The sequence below is a fragment of the Anser brachyrhynchus genome (genome assembly GCF_964034855.1).
Source record: "Anser brachyrhynchus genome assembly, chromosome: 6".
In the NCBI taxonomy this organism is placed as follows: Eukaryota; Metazoa; Chordata; class Aves; order Anseriformes; family Anatidae; genus Anser; species Anser brachyrhynchus.
In genome coordinates this window covers 34717351-34732805 of record NC_137700.1, presented here as the reverse complement: position 1 = coordinate 34732805, position 15455 = coordinate 34717351, and the positions used below count along the sequence as shown (strand labels likewise).

Genomic DNA, 15455 nt, shown 5'->3' with positions numbered 1-15455 from the left:
CCCCCCCCCCCCAACAGCCCCCTGTGCTCACCCCCATCCGCACCCACCGCCCCCCGACCCTATTGTCACCCCCCCCCCCCCATCCCCAAATCCCCCCCCCAGGGCAGCGCAGCCCCGCTCCGCACCGCTCCCCCCCCCATCCGCAGCCCACCCCACGGGGGTCTCGCCCCGCTGCGGAGCCGCGGCTCCCTCCGTGGGGTGGGGACACGGGGGAAGGGGGGGGGGGGGGGGGGACACGGGTGAGCTGCTCCTGCCCACCCCCCCCCCACGGGGCTTCGTGCGTCCCCACGGGGGGGGCAGCTGCGGACCGGTCCCGCGTGGGGGCCCCGCAGCCAACGTCCCCGCGGGGAGCCCCGGGGGGGGGGGGGGGGCACCGCCGCCGCCCCTCCGTGCGCCCCCCGTGCCGTGGGGATGCTCGGGGTGGGGTGGGATGGGGGGGCCGGGGGGGCCGGGCGGCGGCGGGCAGCGCGGGGGGGCAGTGGCACCTGCTGGCCGCGGCGCCTCACTGCACGCTCCGGCCCCCGGGGCCGCGGCACCCACGGGAGCTCCCGGCCCACGGCCGAGCCCCCGCAGCGCACCCCCCCCCCCCGGGGCTCGTCCTCCTGCCCCTTCCCCGCCAGCTCCCCGCTGTTTCTCCCCAGCCCCTCAAGCAGGAGGGTGGGAGGGGGCTCCGGTCCCCACGCCTGCCCCACGGGGTGCCGTGGGGCTTTGCCCCGCTGCAGCAGCAGCAGCAGCAATAAGGGACATTTCTGATCGGAAAGCAGAGGCGACGTACCTGGTGGCCCCGAGGATGCCAGCTCCCCGCACACAGCTCGCTCATCCCCCCCGGCACATGGACTCCAGCCCTGACCCTCACGGGCTCCTCGCTCTCATTTTCAGCCGGCTCTACCGCTGCTCACGCCGTGCTCCAGAGCCAGGCAGCTGGTAATTAATCGGCGCGCCGGGCGCTCGGGCCAATGAACGGATTTGCTCTGCGAGATGGAGGAAGCCCTGTCAGCTTCGTCCCCGCACCGCGCCAGTGTTATAAGCCAGGCCCAGGAGCGGCGATGCCCGGCAGACAGAGCTGGGGTGGAAAACGGGGTCTGGGAGCTGCAGAACCTCTGGGGCTAGCACAGGATGGAGAGGTGGGGGGGTGTGGGACCCACTGTGCAGCGCACCTGGGAAGGTGGCGATCCACGGGGAGTGACTTAAAACCTGTACGTTGAACCCAAAATGATGCGCATGCACCTTTCCATGCACGTTGGAGGGGTCTCCATCAGAGCGGCCGTGAGCTATAACCACTGACTTCACAACAAGGGGAAGGTGTGGGCACACAGGGTACAGCGACTCACCTGGGTGTGTGGAAAGGCCAGGGAGGGGGCGAGGAGATGCTGGGCATTGGGGCCATCTTCTGCTTTCTGCTGGCCGCCGGGAGCTGCGTGCTCTGCAGGACATGGTGCGCTGCCTCCGGCAGCAGGGCTTGGTCTCCCTTGGGTGCGGGATCAGCGGGGGCTTCCAATCACCCCAGCAGAAGCCGGGGGACAGCTGGGAGCAAGCTGTGCTCATCTCCAAGAGGAAACCTGGCACATCAGCACACTTTCCTTGCATCACCACCACAGCCATGTGTGTGACATCCTGGTGACATTATTGACGCTTTGGGAGCCCCAGCAGCACCCAGCGCTGCCTGCAAAGAGTCTCAGCGACGTCACATCTCCCTTCTACCTCCTCTGCAGGCCGTCCCATAGCTCTGCATGGCAGGCAGGTGGGAATGCCAGGGCCGGCGAGCACCCCTAGGATGCCCCACAGCAGCCTGCAGCTCCTACAGGATGCCGTGTTATGAGCTCATCCCGCACTTTATGGTAATTTGTAATAAAGCCTCAGCTCTCAGAGTCCTGGGATTTGCTAAGAACTGTGAATTTGTAGCCTGTGGAAGACTAGAGAAAAGCTTCGGGGGAGAGAAAAACAAAAAGTCCATAAATTTTTTACATCAATCCCCCGGCATTTGCATCCAGATGCTCAGCTTCTGAATGCGAGCTGCTAACAACGCTGGTGTGAGCGGCAAGGTCTCTGCAGCTCAAACCCCACCACCAAGTGCCTGATGAGAGGGCCCAGCACACAGCTCGCCCTCGTGCCACATGGGCTGCATCGCGTGCCGATCAGGGGATGGGAGTAGGGATGGAAACAGGATGGATTCAGACCAGTGGGGGACCAGGGGAAAAGGGCAAGCAGTAGCCACGGTGCAGAAACACTTCTGGAAGCAGCTCCGTGCGGGCTGTAGGAGGGAGCTGGAGGTCTGGGCTTCGCTCGCTCGCCCTGATCTCCGTATTTGCATACACATGGCAGGAAGCCCTGGTTGTGGCTGTGGGTTTTGATTGTGCTGCTGGCTTTGTCTGAATAAATCAAAACAGGGTGTTGTGCGGGGAGGTTTGCTTTAGTAACCGGGCTCTGTTGGGGGTAACGCGCTGAGAGCCCATGGCCTGGGATGCTCTGCGGTCTAACGACCAAATAGCCCCTCCTATTAGCTTCCAGAGGGACAGCTTTTCCCCATGACAAGCAAACTGCACCCAAGCCACACCAAAAAAATAGAAAAAAAAATATCAGAGAAGAGGCAAAGATCATCAGCAGGCAAACCTGGCATGGTTGGGTACATCACAGTGCCACTGCCCTGTAATACCAACGTCAGCAAATGCACCATCCATTTCCAGGGAGGCAGTGCAAGTGCTGTGATTCATCTTCTTCTTCTTTAAAAAATAATAATAATAATAAATACTTTAAAAAATCATCAGAACTATGTCTGGTCTGGCCACCCACCCGTCTGTCCCCACCAGCTGCTCTGGGAACCCAAGCACTTGGCCCTGCGCATGCATTCAAACCCACAGACCTCCCCTTCCCTATCCACCACTGCACTGCAGCTGTAGATTTTGCTCTTTTCCTCGACCTGACAGCGATGCCTTCCCCAGAAGCTGTGTTTTTCAACGGAGTTTGTCTGGACTCAGCTGCTGGATGTACTTTCCCGAGTTATTTGAATAAACCATCGTGGAAGGGATAGCAGCGACGGCGTCCTGCGCTCGCACCTAATCCCCCGGCGAGCAGAGGGACGCTGCCGTGGTGTCGGGTGTTGGGCAGGGAGGAGAGGAGCACGCTGAATATTACCGATCCTAGCAGATCTTCCCTGCCCCGTGTCTGGCCCAAACCAGCGCGAGACAGATCCTCTGTGACCACCTGCTCCTTCAGTATTTTTTTCCCACAAACAGCCTTAAAGCCCGGCTCGCGTTTCCTCATCAGCTGCACTGGGGTTGCCTGCCCTGTTTGGCAGGATTGTAGCCGCCAGGTTTGATTGCACAGCCCTAAATCAACAGCCAGGAGAAGCATTTCCGTGCTACAGCTCACAGCGCGGGGTGAGGCTGAGCGCAGGCACGGCGCCCACGTGAGCCTCCCCCAGTTACCATTTCCCCTCCTCTGTGCCGTGGTGGCCCCCGTGCCGCTAAAGGCTCACCTCAGGAGCAGGATGCACACCTCTCGGGCACCTCATGCCAGGGGTGGAGAGAGAAACAACAGTGCATGTTGTCTCTGTGGCACCTGTGGGTACGGATACAAGTTCATTCTGATCACAGGTTTTCACACAGCCTCTTTATCCAGTTCCCCCCACCAGGAATCCTCCATCCTTGCTGTGCCCTGCAGTGTGGCCACAACCAAAGGGCCGTGGGGCCAGCCCCGGCCCTCCCCCGGCCTCCCACCCCATCTGCCCACGGGATGCATCAGCCAAAATGGGCACAGAGGGGATGAAGCACGAACCCGACAGACCACGAGCAGCTCCCGTAAGACCCCATACCAGGCAGCTTTCCCAGCCAGCACCGACCCATGGCCAAGGGCCCGGCTGTGGCAGGGCACCTGGGTCAGAGTTGCCTTTCCGAGGGCGGGCAGGCCCGGGCGGGCAGAGAGGAGCCGGGAGCGCAGGTGGGTGCCGCTGCCTTCCCTTGTAACCGCCCCTGAACGAAAACAATCCAGGTTCCTGCAGCTCAGCAAGTTACCTTTCATCAGCAGAGCCGGCCCGTGTTTAAAGCAAACTTGAGGCTGCCTGGCTTTAAAGCGTTTAATTTCACAACTGGGAGAGGCCAACGTCCAATTAGTCAGCTGGGAAGCCGTAACTCGTTCGCTCAAGCTGCGCACCCCGGGGCCCGACCGCATCCCTGCCCTTTTCCCTCCCTGTTCTTCACCGTCTCTGTCTGAGGCCCTGACAGCGATGCTGCCTCGGGACCAGGGCTGCAGTCAGCAAGTTTCCCTCCTTCACGGTGCCCCAGCTGAGCCGTGCCCTCACGTGCCAACCCCAAAAAGCTGCCAGCAACGTGAGTGACTGGGCACAGAGAGGGCCCAGCAGGCAGCAGCGAAGGCAGGGGCCTGCCGTGCCCACCCGGCAAGGTGTGGGTCTCACAGCAGGCTCAGGTCACCATGAAGGGGGTCTGGGTCATCCCCCCCTCTTCATTAAACAAGCAAGCTCCCACAGAAAGCTTTCTGAGGTGGCTTTCCACACACACCAGCATCAGGCAGGCTTGCGCTGCGTTTAACCCAGCTCGGCCTGTCTGAGTGAATCTGGAGTTAGAGATCAAAGGGCTTGGCGTGGCAGCAGCAGTGCTCGGAGGCCGAGCCGCATAAAGCATCCAGGGGATAATTGCCTGAAATTGCCGGGTTCCCAGAAAGCAAAGCACACTGGCGTGATTCCACGAGGAGGGAGGCCGCTGGGGAGCACAGCAAGACTCTGGGTGTTCTCACTTATTACTTACTTCACCATCTAGTGGCAAAAGCAAATAACGCTGAGAAATCATCCAGAAGCCGCAGCTGGATCTGCGAGGAGACCCCTCTGCGTGCCAGCTTCTCGCCGGTGTCCCCAGAGGTGCCTGGGAGCATGTCCCAGCAGCAGGACACGTCCCAGCAGCCCTCCCCGGGCTCCCACAGCAGCAGTGACGGGGAGGAGGATGCCAGAGGGCACAGGGCACTACCCAGAGCTGCTCAAGTCTCCCAGTCCTAAACCACAATGGCTGATATTTAGGCTGGCCACCACCTCAGGACCCTCCGTCCTGCCGCTGTGCCCCCAAAGAGCCCCCCTCACCCCCAGCAGCAGCCCCGACCTCCACACGGAGCCCGCCTGGCCCCAACAGCCGCAAGGGCAGCCCACCCGGTGCCAGCAAGGCCGTGGGCAATCCTCCCATCGAGGAAAGCTCGCACCTCGCTGGCACCTGCCCCTGGTCCAACACCCTCCTTCCTGCTGGAGTGTCGGGAGGCAGGCAGGCAGGCAGGCAGGAGCATCCGACGGCCACGCGAGGGAGGCTGCTTCTCTCCGAAGCCGGGGCTCCCGTCCTGGCGCTGGTTTGCAGATGCTGCCTGTACGTGCCGCAGAGGGAAATCCATCATCGTGACTGCGGCCGTCCCCTCCTTGTCTACAGTACAATTAACCCTGTACGGATTACAAGGTACTTTTTTTTTTTTTCTGAGAGGCTCAAATTAAGTTTAAACACCAGCTTCTGATTTATTTGCTTATTCGACACTATGACCTGCTTTTCAGCAACACACAATAGCTCTCTCCCCAGGAACCATTTATCCTATCTGGGAATACTACACCGAGGGCAGTGCTGCGTAACCAGGATAAGGCACTTAGAGGAGGCAGGCTGACACGCAGGATGCTGAGAGCAGAGGCATAATGCATCTCCGCTTGTGCTTTCAATTCTGGTTTTCCTTTTCCCTTGAAACACCACATGTAGCAAGGGAAATTTTCACCAGACAGAACTCACGAGCAAAACAATCCATGCCTTGCACTGAAGCACCACACAAAACCAAGCACATAACGTCAAACACAAACCTCTGCTGCTACAAACAAACTCTCTTCCTTTTTTCCTGGGAAGTAATTTCCAGCCCTGCACAGGGCAGCGCCAGCAAATTCCCCCGCCAGGGCTCTGCCTCGGCACTCGGACAGAGCCTGCAGCAGGTCAGCGCTCCCGGCAGCACCGGTGCCACCGCCACCTCTGCCCCTCGGGGAGCAAATGATGGGCACCGCAGCCAGGAAGAGGGAAAGGAGCGATCTCCTCTGACAGCCCCGCTGTTCAGCCCGCCAGCGTGAGTTAAACGAAGGACAGGATGGACAGGGAAGGCAGCCGTGGTGGGAAATGCCTGAGCTCCCCCACGGATGGCGAGCGTTGAACCCTCCCTGAACTCCGCTTTCCACTTGTAGAGTCCAAGCAATTTGCTGGGTCACAGCCGCCAAGAAGTGGAAATTGCCAGGCGGCACCCAAGCGTTACCGGAGGCACGGTCCCAAATGCAATCAGATGCACTGACAGGAAAGCAGAGTTACCGAAATCAGGGCTCAGCAACACCCTTTCATTTCAGCCAGGCTGGAAATAGCCCCCAAATCCTCAGAAAGGCAGCACATCGTGGATTTCAGCTGGCTATAACCGACAGCCCTGCAAAGCCGCTTTGGGGACACGTTGGCCACACAGCAGCCAGCCTGGGGTTCTCCAGCCAGCCAGGAACCGGGCTCGGGGCCGCTCAAGAGGGCTCCCAGGTCTTGGGCATCAGGCCAACCAAGTCCTCTGGAGCTGAAAACCACCACTGCTCCCCCACCACGACCCACTCCTCATTGTCCTTAAGCTGAGCTAAAGACAGCAGTGGCAAGGAGCAGTCATGGTAGCTTTAACACATACCTTAAGAAAATCTCTTCATTTATTTACATTTCTGGGGAACTAAATGTCTGTACGAAATGAAAATATCATTTTCTCATTAATATTTCACAAACGATTTAATTGTGGGAGGGCGGGGGTTTTCCCCAGCAGAAGCGATGAGTATTACTAAGTATTACACATATTTCAGAGCCCTTTCAGGGCTGCTTAGCGCTCTGTGTCACTTCAGGAACTAAGACATTCATCCTTGTTCCTGACAGGTTTGGAGCAAAGATCAGCCACAGAATTACTTAATCAAAATTCATTCCTCCCCAAGCCTCGGCACACACCCCAGGCCAAGCCATTTATCCAGTGAGTGCTCAGACATCAAAACCTTCACAGGGACTCAGGTTCGCTCCGGGACACCGCGTAAAAACCCAGCTGCACTCCATAAATCACGTGTACAAGGAGCTAGCAGAAAAGTAAACCAACGCACGGCTGAGCCAGATGCTGCAAGTCCATCTTTTATTTTCCTCCCTCCCAGCCACCTGTTCCCAAATCCTGTTTTCCTCCTGGTGTCTCCGTTCAGCAACAGCTCTAGAGAAAAGGGGGGTGTGATGGTACGAAGCAAATTCAGACGAGGATCAGGATGCACCAGCAGGTATATGGACCAGAAACCGCTGGGTACCCACTTTTTTTTTCCCCCCCTCTCTCCCTCCCTGCCCTTCTCCACTTACTTCCACCCAGCACAGCACGGAAAGCACTGGGCCAAGACACCAGGCTTGCTGCAACAAGTGGGAAATCTGGAGAAGGAGCGATGGGAGGTGAGACGACGAGACCACAAGTGACACCGAAGAAGCTGGTAAGGTAAAAGCAAGCACTGCTGGAAAAGCCCTTCCTTTTCATGCATGATTCTGCTGCTCTCATCCCATCCAGGCGTTTTAAGAATTTCTTGAAAAAAAAAATGCACTTCCGTTAAAACTATCCGGACAAAGTTTGGCCATCATTTGAGGCCCCACAACTGTAACAACATGGGACAAAAAGCAGCGACGAGGTCAAGTGAAGCAACTACCAGGTTACAGCAAATTAAGGATTCAACGTGAGTTTTAACAAAGAAATACTTTACCAACAGGAAAATTGAAGAAACAAAAAAAAAGAGAGATGGTGTTGTGGAAAGAGCTTTTAAAAGGGAACGATTTTTTTTCTTTCCCTTTTAAAAGGGAACAAGTGTGCAATTTTGCAGATAGCATCTTACTCAGAGCAGTGGGGTAGATTGATCTCTAAAGACTCTTAAAAGGTTTTGCAGTGGAAAAATAGTTGCAAGGCACAGTCAGACAATTAACTGTGCAGCCCAGGCTGCCAGCTGCTCACTCCAATGCTCCAGATGGCTCCTCCTCTAAAACATCATCATTTGATCTTGGTAATCAAATTATCTCCCACTCTTACAAGCCTAAGTGAGGCCGGGCTTGTATGAAGAGATGATGTATTTTATTTGACTGACGGCTTGCAAAACCAAAACAAATTAGCTTTCAAGGCCCTCTGTCTCTTCTGATTGTATCCAAGCTAACCATCTCCAGCTCTTTAACACCTTTTTCTCTGGCATAGGCTGCTCTTGCCACCACCTCCAAGTCAAAGCACTAGCTATAATCTATAAAGCTGCCTCGGGTCCAGGTTTCGTACGGTATTTGCACACCGAACACCTCAACGTGCACCATGTGAGTGAGGACCTGCCACTGGACAGCAGTGTTGGGAGACTCAGGGTCCAGAAGCACTTGGGGCTGGGTTAACTACACCAAAATACAACCCGTTTGTCTCACCGGGTACCCAAAACGCCGCCTGTACATTTTCGAGGCCTTAATACAGACTTTAGGACACAGGGTGCCGGGAACAGACACGCTCTTCACTTCTCACTCAGACGAAGCCCTCTTCCGAGGCCAGGCTCATCTGGGGATGTTTGTTTAAAGCATCTGAACAGAAAGTGCTCGTGGCAGGCAGGGGCCCCCTTGGGAAAATCAAAGCCAACCAGGGCAGCGTTGATCTGCAACTAAAAAAAAAAAAAAAAGAAACAGTAACACTAGAAATTTCCCAATATTTTCAGAAAATGTTACGCTTGGGCTGCTTAAAATGGCCAGCTGAAATATTCAAAAGTCCTGTCTTCTAAAACCATGCACTCCTGCTGGCACGAAGATAGCGTTTTAAGTTCTGGCGTTATTTAAAATCAGCACACTCGCGTAAAGTTTAACACTAATTTTGTCTCTCAAATCTAGTTGCAAGAGACAATGAAAATCAGTGTTACAGCTAATCAGAGGAAACAATTTGTTATTGCAGTGGGTGGCTTGCCTCCGAAATCTAAATCCCAATCTGATCGGTTTGGAGTAAAATTATTCTCCACTGAAATTTAGCACTACACTTTATCCCCCACTCGGCTTCAGTTTTTCATGACAGCTGTACCTTTATTTCACAAACTTAGAAGGCAAAGAACAAAATAGCCTGCTGAAAGCCATGAATTAGGGAAAAAAATGTCAGAGCAGGGCTAGAAAACTACAGAGAAAGGCAACAAGAACTACCCCAGAATGGAAGAGGTTTTGTTTGAAGATAAAAAAGGCAGAGCTCTATGACTTGAGGAAAAAAAACCCTCCCCTTTACGAAAAACCCTCAAGAATAGTAAAAAGCAGATGAACAGGAAAGAGATTCTTGATAAATATCTCAGAATATAAGAACTGGGAGTCACCAAATGAAATAAGGTGGTGTGGTTTGAAACAAACAGAAGGAAGTCCTTTTTCACCCAGCACATAATCATATTGCAGAATTATTAGACACAGGATGTTGCAGAGGCCAGAAGTACAAATAGATTTAGGAGGAAAAAAAAAAAAAAGAAAGAAAAAAGCATTTCTGTGAATTTACCAAATCTATCAAGGGCTACTCAATGCCACGATGCCGATGCTGCTTCCCGCATGGTGAGCCCTTCAGACTCGGCGGGTGAGCTCCGGGGCAGGGTGCCAGGGGAGCTGCAGTCCCTGCTGCTGTCCTTACACGTCTGCCACTCAGCACCATGAGATGGGCAAGGATGGTACGTGGCCAGCACCGTGGCACGGCACAGCTGCTCTCATGGTATGGCTGCAAATCCCTTAGGGTCGCTGTGTTCAGGTCGCTAGGCCACCGATGCTAACAGGGATGTCCTCAGCTCAAAGACAGACCACGGGGCGGTTTGATCGCATCCACGCTACCGCAGCAAGTGCTTCAGTGCCCTCCTCAACACCGTATCTGAACTGCTGTGGCCTCTATATTAGGATTTCGAAGGATATCAGCATGTTTTTGTTTGTAGGACATGATGCAAGCCGTGACCTTCTCGAAACAGCATCTATCCTAGGGAGCTTCACAGAGCTAAAGGATAGCACTTCAGAGCTGTCAGGTCAGCTTGGAAACACTGCCTTGTACATCCCAAGTTTAAATGCAGATGACTTTCTTGCAGGCTGCACAATTCTGTACCTACTTCAAGTTTCTTGTTGTTGCTGAAATGCATTTTGCACTAAAATCTAAGGCATTCTCCCTTTCAAAGTTTTTTGTTGTTGTTTTTCTTTATGCCTTACTGTACTACAAGAAAATGAAAGCAAAATATTTTACCAACATTTGCTTTATAAAGGTGTGCAATTTACACGTCTCTTTTGAGTACAGTAGTTACTGTCAAGCAACTCTGAAGTTTCCTGTAATTGCTATACATGAAAAAACTGTATTTTACTTGAAAAAAACATCTTTTCAGGAGTGACAAGTATATAACAAGAAGGCAGTTCTTGATAATTTGGGGTACTGCAAAAGTATGACTTACATCCAGCTCGTGTTAGACTATAAATACTAGAAAACTTTCAAAAGACTCAGTGGCAGCTCATTTACAAATATACTATTTATAACGAATGCATTGATACAGAATGACTCTTATAAAAAAGCAAGGCAATCTTTTATATAGACATAACAATCAACATTACAATAATTCAGATTAAAAGTACATTTTTGTAGACTGTTTACACTCTTGTTTAGCTTGTAACCACAAAATTAGTGTGGTCTGGTATTTTTCCACAGCAAAAGTCCTGCGCAGTCCTGGTTAAGACCTAAACATCAGAATAATAAACATAATTTTCTGATCTTTGCCAGCATAAAAACAAAAACCGCTTGCAGATACTATCGTTTGTTTGTAATTGTCCTTACTGTGCCTTGAAGTTCGTGTTGGGCAAATTACTGCCAACTGCAGATCTAATTAGAAGCTATTCTGGCGTGCTAATTTGATACAACTGAGGTGTGATACTGACTATATGAAAATTCTTTGTTGTATCCAGATACGAAGACTCCCCAGCCATGAGTTTGCACTGATTCAGAAATTTAAATTAAAAAAAAAAAAAGCTCTGATAAAGTTTTCTAATTTTTAAATAAAAAGTACTTTTCCAACTCCCAAGATTGGAGATCTTGGGATTTCAGGTGACACAATGGGTTTAAGTGCTAACCAGCCAGCCAGTCTGAGTACTACTTTACTAAATCATGTACAAACACGACCTTCAAGAAGTCTGAACATGCACTCACACAACACCAGCAAAAGATGGACAAAATCGCAGAGAAAACCTAAAATCCAGAAGAGGCACTGAAGCAAATATTCTACAGCACGAATCTCTTTCTAAAAAGTGGGCATGAATTTAGAAGTGTCCAATAACATCTGACAAAGTGCCAATCACATAACTTTGTGACCCCACCTTTACATGCAGCACTTCCACTGCATTTTTACTAGACAAATTTGTTTAGGAAATTAAATATGGGATAGCCAGAGACATAACTTTAATAGTTTTATATTAGTTATACTAAAGGAAGTCTTTTTGCAGAGAATAATTACCAATTTTCTATTTAGCAAATTTAAATGCAAGATGTGACCAAAATGAGTCACGATAGCATTTAAAGCTTCTTTTCGTTATTTAACAAATCCCTAATCTGCTTTAGACCTCATCGAAGTTCCATAATACCGTATAGTCTATAGTACAGTAACTCAGCTTCTGTGAAGTCAAGGCGTGATTCAGGACAGTGTCTTTATAGACCATATGTATATGCACTTTTTTTTTTTTATGTACATAGGCAGACATACAAAATTGACATTTTGTCCATGGGCAAGCAATAAAGGTCATGATTTTCACCCCGAGTAAAGATTGTCACACTTCTCAATAACCCTTGTAAATTATTTTGAAGATAACAGTAGGGCAAGGAAGATTTAGAATATTTATTGTGAGTATCTGGGAATTGCCTGTTTCCCATCCTTATTTGAAAGGAGCCCTAAAGAGTTCATTTCACCACCTTGTCTACGCTTTCATACACATATAGATACACATATACATGTATGTATGTATGTATACATACACTTGTCAGGAGGAAGTTATTTCCATTCATACTTTAATTGATCAGGCCCAACAAAATACTTAAATGTTTATAAACCAGCATGTGTCCAACTGAATGTCATCAGGCATTAAATACAATTTAGAAACTGCACCAGTTAACAGTCCAGCATCCTGACAAATGCAGAAGTCTTATGTCAGGATATAAGACCGTTTTGAATGGTCAAAACAGCTGGATTTATATGGATCTGTGAATAGATCTGGATATAAATCCCCGTATGTGCATATAGAGATCTATATGCACATACTCCCAAGCCATGCCACACATTTAATACCTAAACTTTAGGCTACTTTTAAGAACTTCATTTTTTTCTGACTTAATTTCTCTTGTACCAGAACTTCTCTCACACTGCTTTTATTCAAATCTCTCTTGAGACACTGAAAAAATAAGCACTCACCTCAGAATGTATAAAATTAAACTTCTAAAACAGGGTTCAGGATTATCTGGCACTGCAACAACCATACTAGTACAAAGATAGTTTGAAAAAATATCCTGTTTTTAATATAGTAATGAATTAAAACATAGCTTTATTTATTCCTATAAGTGTAATGAAAAGAATACTTTGTTTTTAAGCGAGTGTAACGAGCGCTATTTTGGTAGCCAACTTCTCCACAAGAACTTGTGTGAGAGAGGGTCAGCTCCAATCATACAGTCATTAACCGTGTACCTTAACAAGGTGAATAATCAACATATTTACAAACTAAACAAATTAAATCCCGTCAGCTCTTCTAAAAATGGGATTGAGAAGCAGACAGGGAATGAGACCAAGATGCTTTAAAACACAAGGGGTCGCCACTTTAGTTTTAAGGAACCATATTACCCAAACCAGTTTCCCCTAGTGACCTGAGGGCACAAATACGGGTTTAGCAGTATATTCAATAATTAGATTACAGTCTTGAAAATATGCACTTCAGCATCTTCATATTTTAACACCTTAATGCTGAGAAAGATTAACTTCAGGCAGAACCGTAAGAAAACAGCCTTTTATAAACTTAAGTCTAAACTGAAAAGCTACAGTAGATGTAAAAAATAAAAAGGGGGGGAGGGGGCAGAGAGAGAACGTGTGAGAAAGAAAAAAAATTATTTAGTAAAATCCAGTGACATCTACAACAGTTTTACAGCATGTTTAAGCCCTCTAAGGTTTTATATCTCCACCTGCCTTCCATTTAAAACTTACTCCTTGTTAATGAAAAGATGTAAGACAAAACAGAATGCAATGCCAAAAAAAAAAAAGATAGATCAAGGCAATATACATAAGTAAGCATGCCTGAAAGCCAGAAATAACATTCCCCAAGTTTCTGCATGTGAAATAGATTTCTCATGGCATTGGCTGATTTTATTTTGTTCAAAAGATACAGTCCTCTAAGCCACGCTACCCCAGCAGCAACTCCAATGATTATAGACTGGACAGCTCTTCAGTAAACGTGGAATGCAACCGCCTCAAGCTCCTGCCCTCCTGGAAAAGGACAACCGGCCCTGCAAGTGCAGCAATAGTGTATATTTCCCTGAAGCATCTTCTGCCTTTTGAGCAACCAAGAAAGTCGTGATAAAACTGAATGTCCACTACTTACAGTGTTTCTCTTGAGCTATCAACGTCTATGCACAAATGAAAAAGGTGCCTCTTTTTTAATAGATCAGTTTAATACTGAAACAGATAGGATGAAGTTAAAAAAGAATAATCAAGATACTGAACTGAATATTTTGAAGCAAGTGCCCCAGCTGTGGGGAAAAGTGCATTTAGTTCAGCAGCAAAACAGCACAGTGTGAAGATATTGTGCTTGGACACAGAAGTTCCATAATGGAAGGAGGTACAAGGCAAGTCAAGATATAAAACCATAGTACATTGTTAACCAACCTTAAAACTTACATATATTGCAGTGTTTAAAAGTAAGACACATTCATTTATTGTACAAGGACTAGAAGGAATCCTTAAAATTGCCCGTTGTAGTTTATGACTCAACATTGTAATAAAAATGTACATATATATTATTTCCTTGCCACTTAACTGTTCTGTTAGACCTCACGGAATCGTTACTTCACAACATGAAAACCGCTCTTCACTGAGGATACTCAATGATTTTACCAATCTGAAAAGGTTTACTTGTGCTAGAAAAGACCAACTGCAAAAGGCTCAGTTCAGATATGTTATGCCTGCAACTGATAACTCAGGGAAGCAAGACTTAGAATTCAAGCTTTTTTTTTTTCTTCCTTTTCTTTTTGTTTTGACTGCATCCTTTTCACCTGCCAGTTGTTCTGATGAGAATATGTCTTTAGTATACAAACCAGTTGATAAAAATTCATCAGCAGAGGCATATAAATTCTAGATATGATTGATTAAAACAGAGCAAATCAAAATAAAACAAAATCCAGTGATTTACTCTGACTGTAAACAATATAAAAACACCATTTGCTTCAAATCTCAAAATAAGTTAAAAGAAAATCCCAACCTCAGGACCCATGACCCTTTCAGGCTTTGACACAAAAAAAAGAGGGAGTAAAACAGAAAAGTTCATTATATAAAGGTTACATGTTTCTCTTAACTGAAAGTAAATCTAAGCAAAACTATTTTTGTCCCTTAAATTTGAGTTCATTGGCAATTGCTTTAAATGAAATGGCATTTCCAGATTACTCAGACATCCATCCATCAAATTCAGCAAAGAAAACTTAGACAAGCATTTTTACAGAATAAAAAAAATCTAAATGGCTATGATTCCTCTATTAGCAGAAACACATAATGCAGTCTTAAATTCGCCTTTTTATATTATTTATATATTTATATATATATAATATAATATAAACCACATATATTATATTATATTATATATACATATGCAGACAATTACAACATTAATGCAGTTTGTATTTTGTACAGTGTATTGGACAATCCGATTAGCATCAGACCATGGCACGGTATGGTCCCTGCATTTTTAGGAACTGAATGATGAAGGAGGGTCCTCCTGCAACAATCTGAGGTGGAAGGTGGCTGAGCGGGCAGTTCTCAATACTCATTATTGACAGTTTGCTGCAAAGAGCCAGCTCAAAGGGAAGGCTGTGCAGATTGGGGTTGTCATTCAAATACAGTTCTTCCAGATTCTCCAGTGTACCTGGTTAAAATAAAATAATACAAAGAGGTATGGTTTGGTTCATGCAGTTTTTAACTTTTAGACAGGAGCTCTTAGTCCACTTGGAGACCCTTCGCAATATAAAATCTAGAGTCAGTTTCTCAGCTAAACTTCTAAACTGCAAGTTTTTTTTTTCACCATTATCTAAACCGGAGCCACACCTACATTAGTTTTCCCATGAAAATAGTGATTACAACATCTCCCTCAGAGAGCAAGTGAGAATACACAGAATAAAACAACTGACAGAGATTTCACCTTCACTGTTCAGCTTAGCACTTT

General features: G+C 48.3%; 1 protein-coding gene across 2 annotated transcripts in view; it reads right to left on the bottom strand.

The window, feature by feature from the left end:
- Positions 1 to 10513: 10513 nt before the first annotated feature.
- SHOC2 (SHOC2 leucine rich repeat scaffold protein) overlaps positions 10514 to 15455 on the bottom strand; it is a 66888-nt gene continuing 61946 nt past the window's right edge. For both annotated transcript variants that reach the window (XM_080597397.1, XM_080597398.1), the window contains exon 9: positions 10514 to 15158. In XM_080597397.1, the coding sequence (XP_080453523.1) occupies positions 14950 to 15158 (209 nt within the window). In that variant the 3' untranslated portion in view covers positions 10514 to 14949. The remainder of the gene's footprint in view (positions 15159 to 15455) is intronic.